We start from the raw sequence: 23,405 nt of genomic DNA on the forward strand, positions 1-23,405 counted from the left end.
ATCAACAGTGTGCATTGTGATGATTCAATATTCAAGCTGGTTGGATTAGACAACAGTAACAGGGCATGTTTCTGCTTGATTGAATAAGCATAACTGATCAAATCAAGCTTCCTGTGTAAATATTTATGACCACAATCTCACACAAAAAAAAACCCAACACAAAAAAACCACACCCACTGAGAACAAAACTCCATTTATATCATTCTCTGGGGAATGTCAAAGTTTTAAGGAGGAGTAAACTACATTTGATAGATTTTCAGAAAGAGCAAAGTATGACATTTAATTGTTTAGAGTAAGTGAAATGCATTGCTGAGGAAAACATCAGTGCAACCATCTCACTTCTTGTTTATCACAGTGTCTGGTTAAGGGAATTCTGCTTTACTACATGTGACTTTGCTGCCACTTGTGGGGGTGGGGGGGTGGAGAGGGAAGAGCAAATAGTTCTAGCTCTAGTTTTGTAAAATTTTAAAATTAAAACCAGTGCTTGTATTTTTGTCTCAACATAGGACACAAACCAAAAGCTTTTTTGGCAGGCTGTATTTCAGTGGAGAGATCTGCTATCCAAAAGTCTCTGGATTTGTTTATAGTAGTCGTACACTCAGCTGAAATGCACTGTCTGGTGAAAATCTTTGTGGGGAAAGAGCAGTAGTGAGCACTTCAATTGCTTCCTGTTCATCACTACTTGAAACACTGACAAGAAAATAGGAATAAAATGAGACCTGGCTGTTCAGAATCCAGCAGCCTGATCCTGCAGGCCATTGTGAAATTCTGTGGGCATCTAAATTCACTTGGCATAGTAAAAAGTTCCCAAGGTGCCAATGTCTCTGCCTTTGGGCATGTGCACTGTTGCCCCATTCTAGGTATCTGGTTGCCTAAGCCCCTGAGTGATTCACAAACCAGGTTGAAGGTGCGGGGGGAGAGAAGGATCGGCATTCAGCCACCTGGTCACATGTAGGGCTGGATCCAGTTGGCATGCTTAGAGGCCACCTACCAGATTGGATCCCATTCAGAATCTGGCTGGAGCAGGAGATGATGCTACCTGCTTTTAGCCCAATGGTTAGGGCACTCACTTGGAATGTGGTACAACCAGATTCAATTCCCCTCTCAGGCAGCAGGGGAGCAAGGTCTCCCACCTCTCAGGAGAGTGCTCTGACCACTGAGTTATAGCTTATTCTAATGAGGGGCTCCCTCAGTCTCTCCTGTGGAAGCTATTCCACTGTGGATAAATATTGAAAGAGTGAGTGGAGCAGGGAGACTAGATCCTGGGTCTTCCACATAGGGTTGCCAGTGTTGTTTAGATGTATTCCTGGAGGTTTTGTCACATGACACACTCTTTAATTAAAAAGATTAATCTTTAATTCCTGGAGGGTTGGCAACCCTATGTGCACCTCCCAGGTGGGTGCCCTAACCATTGCATTACAGCATCATTGTAATGTTTTCTGAGGAAGCCCCCTCCTCAGAATAGCCCATCTCTCAGTGATTAGGGCACTGGGAGTCCCCCTGTTCAAACCTTCTCTCCCCTCCTGCCTGAGGAGGAAAGAATTGAACCTGGGTCTCCCATATCCCAGGTGAGTGCTCTACCTACAAGGCTAAAAGTTATCCCTCCTGCATATGGCCAGAGGAAGGTAGCTCAGTGCTTTGAGCATTGGCCTGCTAAATGCAGGGTTGTGAGTTCAGTCCTTGAGGGGGGCACTTAGGGATCTGGGGTAAAATCAGTACTTGACCCTGCTAGTGAAGACAGGGGGCTGGACTCAGTTGACCCTTCAGGGTCCTTTCCAGCTCTATGAGATGTTTATATATGGAAGACTACCTATTTTGCATGGAGCAAGGCAGACAACTAACTAGTTTCCACAAGAAACAACTTAGGCACCTAAGGAGACAGGCTCCCCTTTGTGGATCACTAAGCAGAGATAGGCCTCTGTCCCCAAGAGGGGTCAGGGTTAGCACACACCTCTGTCATTAGCATACCCCATTGTTTAGGGAGTTGCCTAAGGTACAGTGCTAGCTTTTGCCGATTGCATTTTGAGGCAACTGTTTCTTCCCACTCATTGGATAGGGACTTAGGTGCCTAACTCAGTCCTTGTTGATCACAGTGATGTTCCTGTGATTTTTCAAGGTGCCTAAAGATTAGGCACAGCAATGCCAAAGTACCTTTAGGGATCCAGGCCAAGATTATTTGTGGAGGGTTTATAGAATTAAATTTTAAATATAAAGCTAGATGTTAAATAAAAGTAGATATTAATGTCCAGTAGCTATACTGCAGAAACAGCTAATTGTGACATAATTAATTTAAAGTTTAGTTACAGCTCAGTCTTAACCATCTATATTGAACAACAAATAGAGCACACAGTGATGTGCCTAATGAATCTACTAGCGCAAGGAGAAAGAAGATAAAGTCTGTGCAATAATCTGGGGAAAAAGTTGAAGTTATCAGAAGCTAGTGGTGTTTATATCAGAAAGGAAAGTAGGAAACTTAACAGTGCCACCATTCTCTAGGAAGAATACAGTTTGAGGAGAGCATGTCTGTCAATTTCTTCTTTACTAGAGGATTCCATTTCAGAATCTGTGATTCGTCTAGTTAGAGGTGGCCTGGTGACTGGAGACCTGAGTCTGGCTCTGTCACTACTGTGACACTAGCCACTATTGGTCTATTTAGGTTGTAAGATTATTAGGGACAGAGACTATCCCTTATCATATGCTTATATATTGCCAGAACAGTGGGACCCTGAACTTAGTTGGGGCCTGTAGGTCCTGTTCTTATACAAACGAGTTTCACCCCTCAATCAATACTTTACTGTAGAAGTTTCTACATAAAGGATGTAACTGCAAATATCAGTCTTGTAATCCTGCATGACCCTGAACTTTACCAGGAAGGGGCAAGAGATCCCTTTCTCAGTAAACTAAACTATGTTCAGTAGGTTCCTTTTTGGTTGAATGGCAAGACTTAGATTAGGAAAGTTTTTCAGTTTAAAGAACACTGCAAATTTTCAATAGCCTTTTAAAGTGCGTGTTAATAAAGCAGTAGTTCAAATACTGTACTCTCGCTCTTTGCAGAGCAGAGCTTTTGAAATCTACAAGTATTCTCACTACTGTCCCTGTAACTCATGCCAACAAGCACAAATGACAGATCATTAACAAACAGGTCAGATAGTTTTTAGAATAATTTAATAAAGAGACCTTTGTCTGACCTGAATCCCCTGAGCTGGTATTGTTTCCATGACAACAGCCACAGGTATGCAATAGAACACTTCTGAATTAATCTGCAGAGAAACTGAAACACTTGAAGTGTCGCTTTTGAAGCATCAGATTTCATCTTCTAAGCAAACTTCAAAAGTCTGTAACACATTTATAGTAAGGCAGAAGGGAGGAGGTTTGACAAGCTATTTTTAAATTCCTTATTTTTGTAATCTAGCTGTGTGCCTGGTATCCCTGCCCTATGCTGGACAGAATCACTTATGGGCCTTATGATTTAGAGCCATGACAGCTAACATAGATTCTTTTAGCTGAAGCATTCAGAGCAGAGGGATCTCAGTTCTGTCCCAGCATTCAACAATATGACAATCATTAAACCCAGTTTTACCATAAATGTGTTATAATGTTCTTTACCAATAATCTCCCAGAGGTCATTAAATTTGTAATGCAAGAGTTGGGTAGTTTAGTTACTATGGGGAAAAGCCTCAAAGTAGTTGACATTTAATAAACTATTTTTATACAGTCAACACTAACTAAATGTAGTTGCTCTTTCATGTGGGTGACAACTGAAGATGAAGGAATAAATTAAACCAACTATGTCCAAATTTTATCTGCTTACAGAATGTCATGAATGAATTGTGAATTTCTCAGATTTTCTATTTCTTATTATGATCTTAAAGATAGAACTGTTCATGATCATTCTCTCTATATACAGAGAAATCCCAGTTATCTAAATTTTGGGATCTCTGAAATTCAGAAACCCCCAAAAATCAAAATTTGTTTTTCAATTTTCAGAGATGCCCCACAACCCATTTTGATAAGAGGAATAATCTGTATTTGGTAACTGAGCTGTGCTGCCTAACTCTTGTTGGTCACTGACTTCAATAGGAGCTGCAAGCGTTCCCCCACCTCATAAAATTGGGTCATTGGAAAACTGTCCCTTGTATTTCATGGAGTTGCTTTTCTTACAAAATTGACCAAGTATGTTTTTTGATTGACTGTTCCTAGGATTAAAGTTTGGGATACATTTCATCACAGGCACAAGATTATTCCAGGTTATGAAAGTCTTTAACTCACTATAAACAGCAAACTGCATATATTAGAAGGACGGGCAGACGCGGTACTACTTGCAGATTTGTGAAACTTACTATTCCGCAGTTAAACCTTCTACAATTCTATTCTCCATCCGGTTCCAAGAAGTATCATCAAGACTGAATGATAAATATGAGAGAGAATTTACTGTAACTTTAATTGTATTTGTTTTAGTGGTATTAAAGCCAAAAACTTCTTGTAAAGCTAGATTACAAGAGGTCTGAGTAGTAAGAAGGGAGCAGAGCCATTGTAAGCCCTTGAACCCAGCATGTGGCTCTAGTAACCCATTTCACACTTCCCCCAAGGGGCACATGAAGCAGGTGGAACATGGGTGGCTGTGCACATGGTACCAATGGCCAATCCCCCCTTCTCAATCTAACAAGACAGGAACTTCCCACTCTTGCGCCCGATGAGAGCCAGACTGGGCGCCGCCCCCTCCCTCCCCCAGAACTAACCATAGCCCAGCAATCCATCCTCTACTCTGGAAAAAGCACAGCCTTCTGCTACCAGCTAATGTAACTAGTCCAGTAGCTAAAATAGTCAAAATCTGGTCTGAGCCATAGGATCACAGGAGGATATTGTTCGTTGTAAATATATTTTTCGCCTCTTTCTCAACCTCTGAGTTAGAAGATAGGGAGGTAGGAAATAAAAGTGATTTGAACCTGCTGTTCAAAGGCTCTGCCTCATTTGGGAGTAATAGTTCAGCCATCACTATTGTTATGAACAGGACAACATACCCTAGGCATTTGCAGCACAGTGTGCAAATATTTACTGGGGCTCACAGGCTAACTTGCATCTCTGACTAGGACCTTCCCAGGGAGGAAGAGGTGGCGTTTAAGAGTAAGCACAAAATTTGACTCTTTTTTTAAATTAAAAAAGTAAATTTTGTCAAAACCAAAATGTTTGGGGAAGACATCCATTTCAGCCAAGCCAGGTCAAGGGTTGAAGAGCTCAGAAACATGACCATTTCGATTTAAAAGCTGATGTTTTGACAACTAAGTTTTGTGAAAAAATTCTCAAGGTTTTGGTTTTGTTATGCAGAAGTTTTTGCAAATCAGAATTCTGTTTCTGTCTAGTTCTAGTGGAATTCTATATTCAGGTAAGAGTCTTAATGAACTCAGCAGTCTAGTAAGAGTCATGATGCAAATAGCAAAACTGCTTGTTTTAAAGCCACCAATATCTGTCCAGCCAGAAACAGTCCATTTGTTTTAATTAGGACAAATTAGGTACAGTGGTCTGACATCTTTATTTCTTTTAGGTGAAGTCAGTCTGTGGGACTTGGACAACTGTTCAGTTATGTCTGTCTTTACACCTGACAGCAATATCTCCTGCCTAACAGTAGCGCTGGACAGGAAGACATTCTTGTAGGTGACAGCCCTGCTCTTATCTTGAAAAAAAAGAAGTGCCAAAGTCACTGTGAATTCTACTGATAGAGACTTATTTAGAGAAGAATCTACTAGCAGTGAGGAAGAATCTGAAGAAAACTAGATAATATCAAACAATTAAGGAATCTAGAGATATTGATACTTAAACATTTAGTATAGGAGTGGCCAACCTGAGTCTGAGAAGGAGCCAGAATTTACCAATGTACATTGCTAAAGAGCCACAATAATACATCAGCAGCCCCGCCCCACCCACGAGCTCTCCCGCCCACCAACAGCCCCAACAATCAGCACCTCCCTCTCCCTCCCCACACCTCCCGATCAGCTGTTTCGTGACATGCAGGAGGCTTGGAGGGGGAGGAGCAAGGGCATAGCAGGCTCAGGACGGGGTGGGAAGGGGTCGAGTGAGGGCAGGGCCTGTGGCAGAGCGAGAGGTTGAGCAGTGAGGACCCCCCGCCCCCACAGGAAAGTTAGTGCCTGTAGCTCCAGTCCCAGATTTGGTGCCTATACAAAGGAGCCACATATTAACTTCTGAAAAGCCACATGTGGCTCCAGAGACACAGGTTGGCCACCCCTGATTTGGTATATCTGAATTATCTACACCCATAGAATGGGTGAAATCCTGACTCCACTGAGGTCGGTAGAGCCAGGATTTCAACCAATTTGTCTTTGCCTTTGAGACTAATAATGCAACACTTAACCACATTCATCTAATGACCACAAGCTGTTGCTGCCCCAGTTATGTACAATGCACATCATTTAGAAACCAGTCAATTGAAGTAGGTAGTTACACCAGGGATGCATCTGGCTTTCACACTTCTGCAAAAGTTTCATGTATTCTTGCATAACGATAGTAGTCACACATCCCACTCCATTAATCCTTAGACATGTGACAAGATCTGAAATAAAGAGAATTACTCCTGTGAGTAAGTGTGACAGAGAGGCCCATAGATGGTTTACTACTGTGTCAGCACTTGTCAGGTCTGACATACTCACTGCCCCTCACAAACTGCTGTCATGATGTTTATCCAGAAAGTAGCATGTATTAATTATGACTGGAAAAAGGCAAATATAGTGCTTATCTTTAAAAAAGGGAAGGAGGATGATCTGGGGAACTACAGGCCAGTCAGCCTTACCTCAGTCCCTGGAAAAATCATGGAGCAGGTCCTCAAGGAATCAATTCTGAAGCACTGAGAGAGGAAAAAGTGATCAGGAACAGTCAGCAGGGATTCATCAAGGGCAAGTCATACCTGACTAACATAATTGACTTCTATGAGGAGATAACTGGCTCTGTAGATGAGGGGGAAGCAGTGGGCATGTTATTCCTTGATTTTAGCAAAGCTTTTGATACGGTGTCCCATAGTATTCTTGCTAGCAAGTTAAAGTAGTATGGGCTGGATGGACTAGAAGGTGGACAGAAAGCTGGCTAGATCATTGGGCTCAATGGGTAGTGATCAATGGCTCCATGTCTAGTTGGCAGCCAGTATCAAACAGTGCCCCAAGGGTCGGTCCTGGGGCCGGTTTTGTTCAATATCTTCATTAATGATCTGGAGGATGGTGTGGACTGCACCCTCAGCAAGTTTGCAGATGACACTAAACTGGGAGTGGTAGATATGATGTAGGGTAGGGATAGGATAGAGGGACCTAGACAAATTAGAGGTTTGGGCCAAAATAAATCTGATGTGGTTCAACAAGGACAAGTGCAGAGTCCTGCACTTAGGACGGAAGAATCCTATGCACTGCTACAGACTAGAGACTGAGTGGCTAGGCAGCACTTCTGCAGAAAAGGACCTAGGGGTTACAATGGATGAGAAGCTGGATATGAGTTGACAGTGTGCCCTTGTTGCCAAGAAGGCTAATGGCATTTAGGGCTGTATAAGTAGGAGCACTGCCAACAGATCAAGGGATGTGATCATTCTCCTCTATTCGGCATAGGTGAGGCCTCATCTGGAGTAGTGTGTCCAGTTTTGGGCCCTACACTACAAGAAAGATGTGGAAAAACTGGAAAGAGTCCAGTGAAGGGCAACAAAAATGATTAGTGAGCTGAAGCACATGGCTTATGAGGAGAGGCTGAGGGAACTGGGATTATTTAGTCTGCAGAAGAAAAGGAGGAGGGATTTGAGAGTTGCTTTCAACTACCTGAAAGGGGGTTCCAAAGAGGATGGATCTAGACTGAACAAGCAGCAATAGTCTCAAGTTACAGTGGGGGAGGTTTAGGTTGGATATTAGGAAAAGCTTTTTCACTAGGAGGGTGGTGAAGCACTGGAATGGGTTACGTAGGGAAATGATGGAATCTGCTTCCTTAGAGGCTTTTAAGGTCAGGCTTAAAGCCCTGGCTGGGATAATTTAGCTGGGGATTGGTCCTACTTTGAGTAGGGGGTTGGACTAGATGACCTCCTAAATCCTGATATTCTATAGCATTAGAAAATAGCAGCTCACTAACATCCTTGCATGATGAACATATGGTTAACTGACAGTATACAGATATGATGGAAATGTGACTAAAATATGTTTAAACCAGGCATGTCACAGGAAGTTGATAAACAGGTTTTTACAGATAAAGGAAGGGAACAACTACCTTAAGCCAGGTGTGACCTAAAGACAGTGGACTAGGCAGTTGTATCTGAGAGAGTACAGGAAGATCATTTGTATTGTAAAAAAACCAAACCAGCATGGCATCAACATCCAGGAAGGAAAAGGAACTTTATCTGGGGATGCATTTCAGAACACCACATTTCAAAGGTTGACTGGGCTACGAAGAGAGGATGAGTGAACCCCTAAATTATCTTCACCTGAGGAGTCAGAGAAACCAAGCACTTGGAGCATCATGTGTTGGTTATGCAGAAGTTTCTCCTCTGAAGAACTGGCGAGTAAAACTTCTTTGAACAAAAGACTAGTTGAGTTTTAGTCTTCAGTACACTTTTATTTTTGTATCATGTCTATCCTTATTCCTTTATGTGTGGTATCACTTAAGCCTATGTCTTTTTGTTAATAAGCCTGTTTAATTTTACCATAATCAAAGTCAGTGCTTTGATGGAAGCAGAGGGTTTGTCAACTCCAGCTACACTGCTGTGTACTCTCTGTAAAGGAGCAGAAAACTTGATATGGTTTTGGTGCTATAGGAAGAGGGGCTGAACACTGCAGAGAAAGGGCTAGGATTGCTGAGGTCCCCCTGCAAAGAGAAACTTGGGAGGAAGCCAACCTGTGACGTGCATGCTTGTATACTGGCTGTTGGTATCAGAGCTGTGAACCACAGCAGCAGAACATTTACGGCACCCAGAGATGGCACATAAGCGTGACTGAATCCCTTGCAGAACACTAAAGCATTGCAAAGGCCACAAAATTAAGACCAAATGGAACAAGGTCATCCAAACGTAAGTTTAAAATAGCTTCAGTCAAGAAACGTATAAGGACTTAGAGACAGTGTAATTGTAAAGTGCTAGTATTGGAAACAATTGTTCTCTTTCATATTCCTGTTTCCAAAAGTGGCATCATTTGCCACTCAATTCCCAGCATTAACACTTCAAATATGAGTACTTAGTGACTGGTTTGTCAGATACCTAAACTGTTTTATAAGCATTGCATTGTACAGCTTGTAAAGTGACTTGGATAATTGCTGCAGTTTGAGTAGGTGAAACATTAGAGACTCATGTCACAACTATCTATGAATTACACCTATTAATATCTCACCTTCAGTTGCATATTATCCAATTGCAAACATTGTTTCCTCTTTCCTGTATTAGAACTGCAGACAGTGTAAGGGATGGAAGGTAGAAACAGAGCTACTGATTAGATCTTTGTTTTAAAAGAGGCTTTTCAAAGCTCGCAGTTTTCTGTCTTTAACTTGTTCTCTGCTATCCTCCAAGTGATACAAAGAGTAATATACAAAGTTCAGGTGAAGTCATTGTGTGCCAAGGTGTAGGGTCTAAATTCCTCAGCTTCCCTGTTTTGATAACCTCTGCTGTTCATTCCCTGGTCCTTGGACCCAGCCTGGCCTACTTTCCCTCACTTTTCCTAAGCTTACTCAGTGGTAGGGAGGAAAGAGTACAAGCCAGACTTCAGCTTATTTAAAGAGGTTCTGAAATTTGAGGGCATGTGACAGGAGAGAGAGGAGAACCTGTGTGTGTTGGGAGGAAGAGAGTTGTTGGCAGTTGGCTTTATGCAAATTACTTAGCTTGTGAATGAAGTGAGACAAGCATGAAGGCTTGACATGCTAGGAAGCAGATATCCTTTTAAAGGAGATGATAATCAAGGCTCACTGGGGCTTAAACTAACTAAATGGAGATATCTTATCTCCTAGAACTGGAAGGGACCTTGAAAGGTCATTGAGTCCAGCCCCCTGCCTTCACTAGCAGGATCAAATACTGATTTTGCCCCAGATCCCTAAGTAGCCCCCTTGAGGACTGAACTCACAACCCTGGGTTTAGCAAGCCAACGCTCAAACCACTGAGCTTGGATTTCATTGAGAACTAGGCTATTAGTCAAAACCCCATACTCCACATCCTCTCTGCGCCATAACTTTATGACACTTAGTACTACTTTTAACTGGTTCACTACCCACACATGCAGTGTAATCCCCTATAGCATGATGGAAATAGCGTTCACAGCACAAGGAGAACTAATTTAAGATAATTCTGGTACAAACAATTTGTACAAGCAAATAACGCTTATGCACATATCAATTTTGTGCTTGTATATTGGTATAGTGTCAAACATAAAAATGGCAGCCATGTTGCAAAAATTGGGACATTAATGCAAAATCCAGTAAGCACAAGGGAATAAAACCTTACTAGAAGAAAACTAGTAATTCTGCATCACTAGGAAGAATTTGCATAACCCAATGGAAAACAAAGATCCATCCCTGCTTTAGAAAGAATTAAATCTTGCATACTGTCAGAGTTCCATCAAGCTCAGAACAAACCATGGGAATGACTGCAGACAGCTATGAGACAGGAACAGTGCAGGCAGCTGAATGAGATGCTTAGCAAATCTGATATTCAATGCCACTTAGAGAGACTGGCACTGAAATATCAAAAGAATGTTTTTGTAGATTCTAAGTACATCTGAATATTTGTTCTGTTAGAAGGTAGAGCTTAATTGGTTTGGATTATCTGTTTTAATTGTCAGGCTGCCTGCAGTTTAGGATAGATACACTTCTGCTGTATAAAAGCAAAGCAAGTTTTAAAATTTATTAAGATCTCCTCAGGGGCTTCTTAGGATAGGTCTACACGGGGGGGGGGGGGGGTCAACTTAAGATATGCAGAAGTCAGCATATCTTATGTCAATTTACCTGGCCGTGAGGACAGTGGTGAGTCGACCGCTGCTGCTCCCCCGCTGACTCCACTTCCGCCTCTCACCGCAGTGAAGTTCCAGAGTCGTCAGCAGAGCGATTGGGCATCGATTTTATTGTGTCTAGTATAGACACAATAAATTGATCTCCAATAGATCAATCACTACGTACCGATCCGGCAGGTAGTGTAGACATACCCTAAGACTCATCTCCCAGGAAGCAGCTGCCACCAAGCACCTTTAGATGAATTTTTTTTTGAAGTGATTGTTAGAACTGCCTATCAACCATTCTCACTTATCTGACATGTACTCCTTTATTATGGATGAGAAAACAGTTCCTAGTACAAGTTACTGTTAAACTACAAAATGATTGAAAGCTTAATTAATAGCCATAATTTAACTGATGCAGAGCCCCTTTTTGCCTCCCTTTCCCCACCCCACCTTATAAGAGGAAACTGGAGAGTCTGGGTCAAAGGAGGGGAGTATAGTGGGTTTCCATGTGCATGATGGAGAATTTAAGTCACTTTGCCATGGACCAGGTATTGTGTTCTGAAAATAAAATGCAATTATTTATTGTGTGTGTCTTTGTTAAAGAAAATGTCAGTGTCAAGAGTTTGCACTGGGTGCTGTTTTTCTTTGGCAACAGAATTAAAAATAATTAAAAGTATAAAGCATTAGAAAGAGCCATAGGTCTTAAGTGAAAAGGCTGCTCTTGATGGAATGCCTGTGTAAGACGCTCCACATTAGGAAAGCAATTCCCTGCTCTGCTGAAAGTTAGGGACATTGTATTCTAGTGCAATAGTGTGGATGGGGCCGCACTGCAGTCCAAGACCCTGTTGGGTCAAGGAGCATTTTTCCTGGCCCACCAGCACATTTTGCCCTTGGTCCCCTGCTTATTTTGTGTAACTGGCCTTAAATTTTTTCCTCCGTCTTACATTTACAGGATCATATTTCATGAAAAGAACTAGTTTAAATATGACTGAGAGGGCATTCAAGTTCAAACAAGATTCACACTGATACTTCTCAAAAGTGTACAGCATATGCATTGTGAAGAGCAACTGAAGTATGAGTTATCCATACATGATGTTCTCACTTGGTAACGCAAATAGCTTAAGAACAGCTTTAATCATTTTACCTCATTACTCTTAGTTCATTTATTGAAAAGAGCTGTTTTCCAAGCCCAAATGAATTAAGATGGTGCAGGGTACTGTGTTCCCCAACTCAGTGACAACAGTGGAGTTGAAGACGCTAAGCACCTTGCAGCATTCAGGCCAAGGTTTCTCTTGAAAGTTTCTAGTGATAACTTAACCAGAGAATAAGATAGAAAGGTAAATTTTAGAATCACAGTATGGGATTATGGCACACTGCCACACGAGAAATCCCTATATTTCTTTTGACTGGAGAGATGTAAGTACAGATAGACCCAAAATCTCTTTTCCTGCAGCAGCTAGCTGAAAGGACTTTGACATTCAGTGTCCTTAAGTTTACTGACCTATTTCATATCCACTAGATGTCATTAGCATGGAGGATATGAAGTAAAAAAACCCAATTCTGCAGTAGTCATGGTGACTGATAACCCCTCGAAAGTAATCAAATGGGTATCCTTTAGTTTCTCCAGAGAAACACTAGGAAATAGGGAGGGTATTAGACAACCAACACTTCAAGCTACCACGACTCATTTGGTGTCCCTGCCACTAAGAATAAGACTTCCTATATTGGCTATTCCGCAGGTGAGGTAAGATACAAGACTGCACAAGTTTGTGGCTCACTTCCCCAGATCTTTGGGCACAAGAATTTCTGTTAGTCGAGTACTGTGCTAAATATACTTTGATTTCACAAACCATACTCCCTTTGAAGCATCATTAGCCAAAAGCACTAAAAAAAACAAAAAGATGCACAATTGCTTAAACTGGGAGCTAGCAATCTTATCTGAAAACTTCCTGAATACATACTGACCCACAAATTGAGACAAGCCTGTGGAAAAAGTACATGGACCATCACCTCCATTTAATTTACAATGATTTAGCTTGTGAGAAGTGGCAATCTGCAGCCATCAGACCCGCAACCCCAATGAACTGTAAGAAAGGGGCATCTTCTCACCAATAAAATCAGAAACATAAAACAGGTACTTACCAGCTAGGAAAAACAAAAGTGGCCATCTTACAACTGGCAGCATAACGCTGCCTAATTTAGAAGGCAATTTTGCACTGGAGAAGAGCATTAGAGACCAAGAAATCACCAAAGAAGTAGGCTACCAGAGAAGTGGCTTCATGGATATTGTGAATACCAAACCCATGTCATGCACCCAGTAACTTCTGGGCCCCTTTCTTTGGAAGGCTCCTCAGACTGCCACATTCCTGGACAAATACAAGACCCACCATGAGTTTCTCTTCTACCCAGGCTGCACTCCTTCCCACCTGAAAGAGACCAGCTCTTTGCACCTCCCTGCTTCCCAGCCTCCCTTAGGAATAAAGCCAGTTAGTCTGCTTTTAAACCATAATGTCTTTCTATACCAGATGCTAAGTGGTGTTTAAAAAGCTTGCTGGCTGAGGAGTTTTAAAGCATCAATCTCCGAGGCTGTCTAGAAAAACCCTTGGAGGTTTCCTACAGATATAACTGCATGTGTTACATGCAGTTGATGGTCATATTTTCAAGCTTTTCATATTTCTGGGGGCTGGAAACCTTTCATTAAAAAAAAAAAGCTTCCAATCTCACACTCCCATGACTGGGAGCTGCAGCCATAAGCACACATGTATGCCTTAATCCAGGTCTGTCCATGACTAGATCTTAATTCCACTAAGGTGGAGGCCAGGTTTGAGGAGCCCAGAAAAGCATGTGCAATCATATTTTGCACACGTACATAGATGTTGCTCACAGATTAAGAAGTTGAGTATATCAATATTCCTCTGCCAGCATCAATTCAAGACTTGTAGAGGTAGCAGCAAGACATAGCACAGTAGCAATTATGGAGTGTAGCAGTATCAGAGAAGTGATATTCCTGGGGAAATTCTGTGCCAAAAAAAGAGTTCTGTGCATAATTTTAAAATATTGTGCATATTTTGTCAAAACATCACAATTAGGACAGTGGAAGCCCAGGTGTGTGTGGGGCACTGAGGAAATCACAAATTCTGCAGGAAAACATTTAAATCATATGCTGAATATTCATCCTGTACAAATTCTGCATTGCATAGTGATGCAGAATTCCAGCTGTGCAAGAAAAAGAGCCTTTCCACAGACAAGCCCTCCTGTACACACCTTAAAAGTCAAGACCAACGGAAACCCCATTAGGATGCTTCCTAGAATTCTTCCACTGAAGACATGCATAAGAAGTATACACAAGACAGTCAAGTTCAAGACTACCATAATTGCTACCCTATCCAGAAACTGACTCCCAAATGTAAAGTCACCAAGGGAACAGTTTAATATTGACATAAAAAGCATAAATTAGTGGCATTTTCTTCATGGAAATAATACATTCATCATATGAAAGCCACTGAAGAAACAGGTTGCTTTCTAGCTTGGAAGACTATTTTACAATTAACAGTGGAATTCTTGAACCCCCATTCCAGATATTATGTGACATTAACACAGAATCTGAAAACTTGAGGCATGGGATGTAGAACGGATTCAGTTCACAACCAACGGTCTGAAGTTGTGAAACTGGGCTAGAGAAGTTAAATACCATTACTGATGCTCTTTAATACAACCAGTCTCTCAGTGCTTCCCCACCACCATTACTTTCAGGATTTTTTTTAAATGTTAACACAGGGAGTTTAAATGAAACAAACCCCCCCCAAAAAACCCACAACACTACTTGTAATTCCATCTGTGCAGTTCTGAGGCCACCTTGTTTCAAATATTTGGTTATTCAGTGCAGAAAGTTAAAGATCACAGAAAGTATAACAGATTTTAATACTCCATTAATACTATAGATTAAAAAATATTGCATAGTCTTATGCATTTTTCCTAAAACATTGTTCTCTGTAAATTAAACAATTTTTATATAAAAAGACACACAACCCTTTAAAACATTTATAGCATTCACTACCTCGATCTTCTATCCTTTTTTGATTTGTCAGTACATTTGTCCATAGTCTTCTCATTATCTCCTCTGCACTTGGGACAATACCATTTCCCCTTTGGTTTATAGGTGAGTCCAACGCATGAAAAATGAAACCACTCAATGGGACACTGTTCATTGTCACATCCTATCATTTCTCCATAGGACACTTGGTTACATAAGCAGTAAGTTGGTTCATTGGGATCTATTGCAAATTCAACAGGTGAAACTTCTCTTTCTTGTTTGGCCTTGGAGCGTTTCTTTTTCTTGGCCGATTTGGATCTCTTTTCTTTAGGTGGCTGGTCATCGCAGTCTTCAATCCCATTTGTTATATGGCACAGATCACGACTTTCGCTGGTCCGCTGGCGACGGGGTCTACGAGAAGATCTTTCTGGTTGGCAAGATTCCACTTTTGCTTTTTCTAGAGGCTTTTCGTTATCTGACTCTTGGAAACACCAAGAGTGGGTCTCCATTTGCCGGGCCCTATTCTCTACCAGTTCAAGCATCTGAGTAACTATTTGAATTTTCTCATCTCCCAGTTCTTGGCTGTTGATTAGTGCTCGCTGAAGATGCTGTTGCAACCGTTTCTTCTGAATGGGATCACTTTCTGTCTTATATTTCTCATACACATCATCGATTTCTTTTAATGCTTCTATAAAAGATAATCAGCACAACAGTTTTTAGTCAGGGGGAAGGGAGGAAGAATTATGCATCACAAAGTGGAACATCAAGAAAATGTAGATGTATTTCTTCCAAGAGGTAGTTCAGTTTAACATGTATACCATATACTTTAGTTAGCAGAAAATTTATTCCATGAACATAGGCTATAGGTTAAGTTAAGTATTTAGTGCTACTCTAAAGACAGGCCCTCAGAGAGGGAACTCTGATTTAATTATCAACAGAACAGTCTGCTGCAATAGAGTTTTTGCAAATTGTAAGGAACAAAAAAAAAAGCTATTCAAAACACTGGAAAGACTAGTACACAACTGGCAGGAATCCTTGGTACATGTTAGATTGCAATAGTTTAGATTCCTTGCTTGTCAGTTGGACTCTTGAGTTAGCAATTCCCTAGCCCATCCAGTGGTAAAGACGATAGAAGGGGGAAATTTCTGTATTAAAGCAGGACTTACTGCTCTGCCAAAGACTAGTTAAATAGCCTCTGTGCCTCAGTTTATCCTTACATATGATTAACCTAACCTCAAAGGGCACTGAAGCAGTGTTTGTAATGCACAGCAATCCACCAAAGAATTACAGTCATGCGTAGCTCACTTTTGGCACTGAACAGTAATAGGGTAGATTAAAACATGCAATATTAAGAGTGTTTCCTTAATATATAGGGTGTTTTTTTGGGGCTATTCCATAATAGAAAAGTGTCCATCTACAATGTCTAGGGATAATGGGCCAGATTAAGAACAGTCAGCTTTACCAATGAGTTTCGTTTTTTTCTGCCATGTTTTGTTCAAGACAGACTTCTTGAAAATTTAGCCTTAAATTAGGCATAGTCATTTATCTATAGGTTCGAAAAGTGACTGAAAAAAGCTACTGTGATGTAGGCCTACTGTAAGTCAGTTTAAATATGTCCACGCAAGCTTTTTCACTGGTTTAATGGAACCAATTTAAAACAGATTTTGGTTAAACTTGTGTTTAGACAAGGCCTCAGACTGAACTTTTCAGGGCAGAGGCCACATCTTCCATGTTTGGTGCATCACAAAACATTTTCAACAACAATACAAAGACAATTTTACTAGTGTTCACTAAACTTCTAGAGACATTTGCAGGACTGATGATTGGTTTATTTTCCCCTTTTTTTGGGGTTTGGCAAGTCATGCACTATCATGCCTCCCTCTTCCAAAAAAGCAACAAAGAATCTTCAGTGCAAGTTAAGGGTGCACTGAACTTCAATTCTCTTATGTTCTTTTAGAAGTATTCTTCCCAAAACTAATGGTAACCTAGAACCTTTACCTTTATTACACTTAGTGATAAAGGCTTTGCTAAACATTAAATAGCCAACTGCTAATGTGATATCTTTAAAGTCTTATGTACAGTGTGTCACTGTGGTAATATTAGATACAGAGTTGTGACTTACTGAAGTGTCAGTGGAAAAAAGTACAGGTACAACTGTCCTGTAAATATTTTGTTTGTCTGTAGTGTTTTCAGTGTATACATACCCTAGGTTGCAAATGATGCAGGTAAATAGCTTATATAACAACTGTCCCCATTATAATAAACAGACTACACATGTTCTGAAACTTCATGAAATAGCCTACTTACAACATCTAAACTTAAACTGACAACATCCCTTTGAAGTCTAAACATGAGATGTGTCCTCTACACTATTCCACCCAGCGGACTTGAAATCCTAGAGCAGTGTTATAAAAAAAAAAGTGGAGTCCAATCTCCTCAACCCAAAGGCTGAACATATTACTTCATAAAGGTTAAAGGGCTGCTGTCAATGCTCTGGAGTAGATTTTCTGTCCTGTGCTGCTCTCTTTGCCATTCAAGTGAAATGAGAAGGAGGTATCACTTGCAAGTCCCCAGTGGGGATTTCCTTTATGGAGGAATCCTGTGGAGTGGGTGTTTCCACTGAAGTGCTACAGTGACACAGGTGTAGGCACTACCTACACAGATGGGACAGGTTCTTCCATCACCCAGATAATCCACCTTCCAAAAAGGCAGTACCTAGGTCAATGGAAGAATTCTTCTGTCAACCTAGTACTGTTTATATCAGGTGGGGAAGTGTGTGTGTGGTGGGGTGGTTGTGTAGGTTAGCATACACACTTTCTAGGGGTATGTGAATTTTTCACCCCCCAAGAAACATCACTGTAACCAATGTTAAGTTCCTAGTGTAGACCAGCCCTCAGACATTGAAACATAGTGCATGAGAATGTCAAGTAAAAATAACTAGCTTTTTGTTTCTCTATGTTTTATTCTTTGGATCACTTTGTAAGATCTCCCCTCAAGAAGGGTGCCACAGTTTAAGAACTATGGGACTAGCATTTGTCACATGAGCAACTGAAATACAAGCAAGCCAGTCTTAAGAGCACCAGTTATTTAATGTTCCAGTTTTAACAATTTAAGCCACCAGGTAACATTGTTTAAGACTTTTTTTTATAAGTTTGATTTGACAGTGTTCCTTTAATGTAACTTTTAACTGAAACGGGATACGAGATGGAGACAGTACATACTCCTGAATATATGTAACTACTTTGGACAAGCTTCCACATTGTGTTCTGACCCAGAGTTTAGATTCTTTAAACAATAAGCCATATCTACAGAAAAATTGTATGGCTTTAACAATCCAGTATAGTTAAAAGCAGTACAACTCTCCTAGTCTGGACACAATTATACCAAGTATAAATATGCTTATATAGCTTATTCCCATATGGGAAGGAAAATAAGATACCAGTATAAGGCACAGTATACCTGTATAACTGCATCTATTTTGGTAAGATGAATTTCACTTATAACCAACAAAGTAACGTCATTACAAAAATCATGCAGACCAGGCCTAAAACAGGACCTTGTCCTGATACTAAAATATAAAGGGATAAGGGATTAGAGGACCACCACAAAATTAGGATGTCCACTTTATTCCTTGGGTGCATATCTTAATTACTCCACTCAAGGTTAACCAAATATAACACGATTTCAATTATTCAAATCTCACTTATCTGAGCTCCCCATTTATTCAAAACAGTGTGATTTCTCCAAACTTTCTAAACTTAGATTAGCCTGGATAAAATTGTGCTTTTTCCGGCCACAAGAGGCTGCTGTAACACTTGGTGGTTCATCCTTCCCCACAAAAATATTTTGTTAGTTTTGAGAGGGAAGACACTAAACCAGGCCTGGGAAAAAATAGCTAACCTAGTTTCCTGGAGGACTGGGACAGGGGTGCAGTACATTCAGTCCACTCTTGCTTAAGTCAGTTCTACAGTTAAAGGGAAACTGAATCTGAAAGCCAGTTTACTTGGTGGTACTGTTCTACTTGTTTTCAATAGACCACTTGTCTAGGCTTTCTTGGGTTAGATGCTTTGATGGTATTTGATTACTTGATGCTGTACTTCAGTTTACACTACAGGTTAAGCTATTTTTCATAATGTAGCATTTCTGTAAGAGGCCAGAGTTTTCTCTTGAGAGCCTTTTCAATCTCTATATTGCTCGTTTGGGAACATACGCCATATAGGGGTATCTTTTAAATTTATTCTTGCAATGCAATTTACAAAAAGGGTACATCCTCTATTTCTTAGAGTCTGAGACAAGGGACAACACACACCAGGTTCCTTCCCTCTTTTCCCAAGCTCCTAGACTCCAACCCCACCACCACTGGTCACTGATGCTGCTTCTTTATAGCAATAACAAGGGCAGAAAAACATTTAGAGAAAAAAATTCAAGATACTGAAATGTTATGGTTAAAAGTAAAAAAGCATCAAAAATCAGGGTTTTCAGAGCTATAGTGCTTGACAAATGCAACTCGGCCATCATGTATAGCAAGAATAAATGCTTGCCTCATGTAATAAGTTTAAGCCCCTCCCCCCCCCCCCCAAGATCATTTTAGACTGAAGGTTTGATCATGCATGACAGGTATTGTTTGACTAGAGGTCAGACACCTGCCCCCCCCCTCCCCATGAAGCAGTACCGACAACTTTTAAATGGTCTGAATTATACTAGCCATGCTATCAAAATGCCTTCAAATTGGTCTGGGAGAAAAATCCTCTGAAGTTCAATGTTCTCAAAAAGCAATAAAAATAATAGATAAAAAGCTGTAACTACCTATGGGGCCAACAGGGAAATAATTTCATTTTAATGTATGCAACAAGAATACATATCAATTCTTAGAGATTGAATCTACCTAACATTTAGAAAGTGGTTGTTTAGGAATATCCATATAAGCTTGTGTGGTTAAAAGAAACTGCTAGACTGTTTGACCTTGACAACAGGATTCAGTGTACCTCAGCACATAAGATATTAATTAGAATGATAATTCAAACTCAGGAAAGACACATGAGACCAAGCTTTTGTAAACTTTATGGAATCCAGAAAGTTAACAAAAGCTTGGTCTCATGCATCTTTCCTGATTAATTAGAATGATAATTCAAAGAATACCGTTTCAATTGCCATACAGGCCACCTTAAGGGAATTGACAACTTAAATATCTCCATTCACCCAAACTGAAAAGGATTAATAATATTTTGTTACAAAGCTGGGTAACCTGTATCCAGTTGTGCTCTCTCTAGTCTTTTAGTTGATGCATCATAAAGATTGCAACTCCCCCTCTTAGCAATACCTTTTTGATGTAATCTGGTATCTCTTCATTCTTTCACCTGATAATGCCACTGAGTTACAGATCCCAGCAACAATTAGAATGAAGGGCTTTAGGATAGCCCAAACAAGAATCTGAGTAGTGTGTCTGGAATGGAATGTTTTAAATCCATGTTTAATTTACACTTCAGTTGCAGATAACATTTTAACTACAGCTCAGATTGTTTTGCTGTACTACAAATTGCTTCTAGTGTTTAACTGTGTTGCTCAACTCTATGTTACTAGTTTGATTATTCCTCATTCCCCATTCTTTGAACAAACCTAAACATTTAGAGTGATCAGGGTCAAGCATGTGACCTCATATCTCAGAACAGTAAATATTAATTGTGTTTATGTTCAAGATAGTTTGACATAGTAAAGGATCAAAAGTCTGTTTATTAATGAGTATTAGTATATGATAAACCAATGCCTCAACATTCACACAGAGCAACTAAATTACAGCAGCTGTGGGAACTATGAATGACTTGCACCTTTAGGAGTCCCAACACCGCATTACTGATTCATTTAAGAAATGTTTGCCTGTAAGGTGGGCTCCTAGATATGATGATAATACAAATAAATCCTTGATAAAACAGAAGTTCTGGGACAGTCCACATCCAAGGAGGTTGATTTGAATGTAACTATTCAGTTATGCATTCAAGTCATGCTGCACTGTACAACCTACTAGGCAGAACTGGAAGTCTTCCAGTGACTTACTGAGACCCATGTAAATTCCTTAACCAGTACCACTTCCCCATATCACCCCCTTGCAAAACTGGGACAACACTTAAGCATCTCATTAAAACACTTAGAAGTTGTGTCACCTTTCATCCAAGAATTTCATGTATCTCCATCCTACAGCACACTGTGCTCTACAGATCATGCTAAATGTGAGGTTCCAAGTGTGGTGAGGTTAAGGGGACAAGCAACTCCTCAAGGAGCAATTTCACAGCCTAGTGTGCTACAGGGTACAAAACCCCAGACAGCACAAATTGCACATTCAGTTCCCAATGTGTAATCTAATAAAATCATAGCAGGACGGGAGTCTAGAAAGAACAGCTTGTCAGAATGAAGAGATAGAGAAAAGCTATGAAAGGTTAAAATAAACCAGTAAGACTTTACATACATCTTAGCCAGTTTAGAAGGTATTACCAAACATGTATGAGTTAACCATGAACTACATATGCAATAGTTTCCTCAATACCGTGCCCCCCTCCCCAGATTGTTTTCTAAAAATTTAAATACTGTAATTAGTCAAACCTGCTTGCAGCATTACTTCTAAACTCAATTCCTTGATCCTCAGAGGGGAGGTCTTAAGTCCACCGTGCCTTTGCAGTTGCAGATAAAGACCTAGACTCTCGTGCACCCAATCGATATGTCAAACACCCAAACTTTCTAGGAGGCGGATTCTCTGCCCTAGGCCAGAAGTAAGTGCTATTTTGTCCTTCCAGAGCACTCTCGCGCAACCCCCTCAGCACATGCTCTTCCCACCGGAACACTGACATAACACCGAGCAGCTCAGAGACTTGCCCACGCACGAGTCCCCGGCCAGCACGTCACCCTGCCCAGGCTGGGGCAGGGAAGAGACCCAGTTCAGAGACTCGCCACCAGAGAGCGGCGGCCTGTCATTGCCAGCTCCGCCGCAAACCGAAGGGCTCCTCCACCCCCCGCTACGGGGGCTCCCGCAGCTACCGGGCGGGGGAGATATAGAAGCCGCCACCAACCCCAACTCCCCGGGATGCTGAAGCCCCGCGCTGCCCGCTCCCTCCCCAGCCCCAGCGGGGAGAGGGGCCGCTTCCCCCGCCCCCGGAGCCTCTCCAAGCCTCCCTCCCCGCGGGGCTGGCCATGACCCCTCCCCCAAGCGCGGGGGGTGACAGGGCTGAGGTAGCGAGCGGGGTCGGCTCCGCAGAGCCAGGCCCCGCACTGGGGCCAATAACCAGCCCCAGACCCGCAAGCACCGAGCCGGGCCCCGCATCCCCCCGCCCCCAGGACTCCGCCTCAGAGACCAGACTCCACCCCCTTGGGCCGCGTCTCCTCCTCCCAGCCGGGACTCGGCCGGCCCCAGCCCCGGCCCCGGCCCGCGCTCACCTTGGCACTGCGTGTCCAGCTCCCGCAGCAGGGACACGTTGCGCTGGATGTCCAGCGGCAGCGACTCCACGCACTCCAGATAGTCCTGCACGTAGAGCGAGAGCAGCCGGGCCCGCTCCCCGCCGGGCCCCGCCAGCGCCGCCGGGCCCGGCACCAGCTGCGGCCCCCCCAGCATCATCTCCCCGCGCCAGCAGCACATGCACCCCCGGCCGCCCCCCCTCCCGGCGCTCACACCCCGCCGGGGGCGCCCTGGGCCGGACCTCTGGGCCCTCCCGCCGCTGCTCCCTGCGGGCTGCGCACGGGCCTGGCTGGCTGCGGCTTCGCTCCCGACGCGACTGGCAAGTCCCGGGATCCCTGAGCTTCCCCCCCGCCTTGGTCCGCGGCCGCTGCCGAGGCAAACCACTTGGAGCCCCCGCCCCTGGCCGGACGGTGGCTTTGCGCATGCGTGAGGCCCTGCCCTAATAAGGCGCTGCTGGCAGCGCTGTGAGGGGTTCGCATTCTCCCGCCTTCCCCTCCGGCCCGCTCCTATTGGTTCGGGGACTGGACAGGGATGGGGAGGCGGGGCTCTCTTAAAGGGCAAGTAACACTCCTTCCAGCCCCTTCCTCCTCAGCCCTGGTTCTCTCTCCTGCTCTCAGAGGTGGCTGGTAGACAGGGACCGCTCCCATCCCGTGGGCGGTGGGACCCTGTGCCATCACCCGTCCCACGTAGGCTGCGGCTTGCCCCGTACTGGGGCAGTGCCGGGCTGCGAGGAGCGGGAAAGGGGGCGTGACACACTTTTTAAATGCAAGTGGGGCTACTCCACTGCCCTTCTCTCCTAAAGGCAGTGGGCGCACAGGTGTAAATCACTACACATTTTGTCTCAGGGCAGTTGAATGCCATAGCTGCGCCTAGTGATGATGAGATGCTGTTGTACGGTATATTTTGAAAACTGATGTTTCTTCCACCGCACACATGTTTCCTGGGTTCAGTCACCCTTTGCATGTTTCTTCACCCTTGCAGGATG

The 23,405-nt window shown here is 42.5% G+C and overlaps 1 protein-coding gene across 2 annotated transcripts; it reads right to left on the minus strand.

The window, feature by feature from the left end:
* Window positions 1-14,353: 14,353 nt before the first annotated feature.
* Window positions 14,354-22,473, minus strand: ING2 (inhibitor of growth family member 2). Of its 2 annotated transcripts, XM_030565365.1 has the most exons (3): window positions 22,402-22,473; window positions 21,574-21,729; window positions 14,354-15,667 (listed from the first exon to the last, which is right to left on the minus strand). In XM_030565365.1, exons 2-3 carry the CDS (start codon window positions 21,584-21,586, stop codon window positions 15,000-15,002), a joined length of 681 nt encoding a protein of 226 aa, XP_030421225.1. In that variant the 5' UTR covers window positions 21,587-21,729; window positions 22,402-22,473; the 3' UTR covers window positions 14,354-14,999. The 2 variants fall into 2 exon arrangements, with proteins under 2 accessions (XP_030421225.1, XP_030421224.1); XM_030565364.1 differs by lacking the exon at window positions 22,402-22,473 and having other exon boundaries at window positions 21,574-22,270.
* Between the last annotated feature and the right edge of the window lie 932 nt (window positions 22,474-23,405).

This window comes from Gopherus evgoodei, chromosome 5 (assembly GCF_007399415.2).
Source record: "Gopherus evgoodei ecotype Sinaloan lineage chromosome 5, rGopEvg1_v1.p, whole genome shotgun sequence".
Classification (NCBI taxonomy): Eukaryota; Metazoa; Chordata; order Testudines; family Testudinidae; genus Gopherus; species Gopherus evgoodei.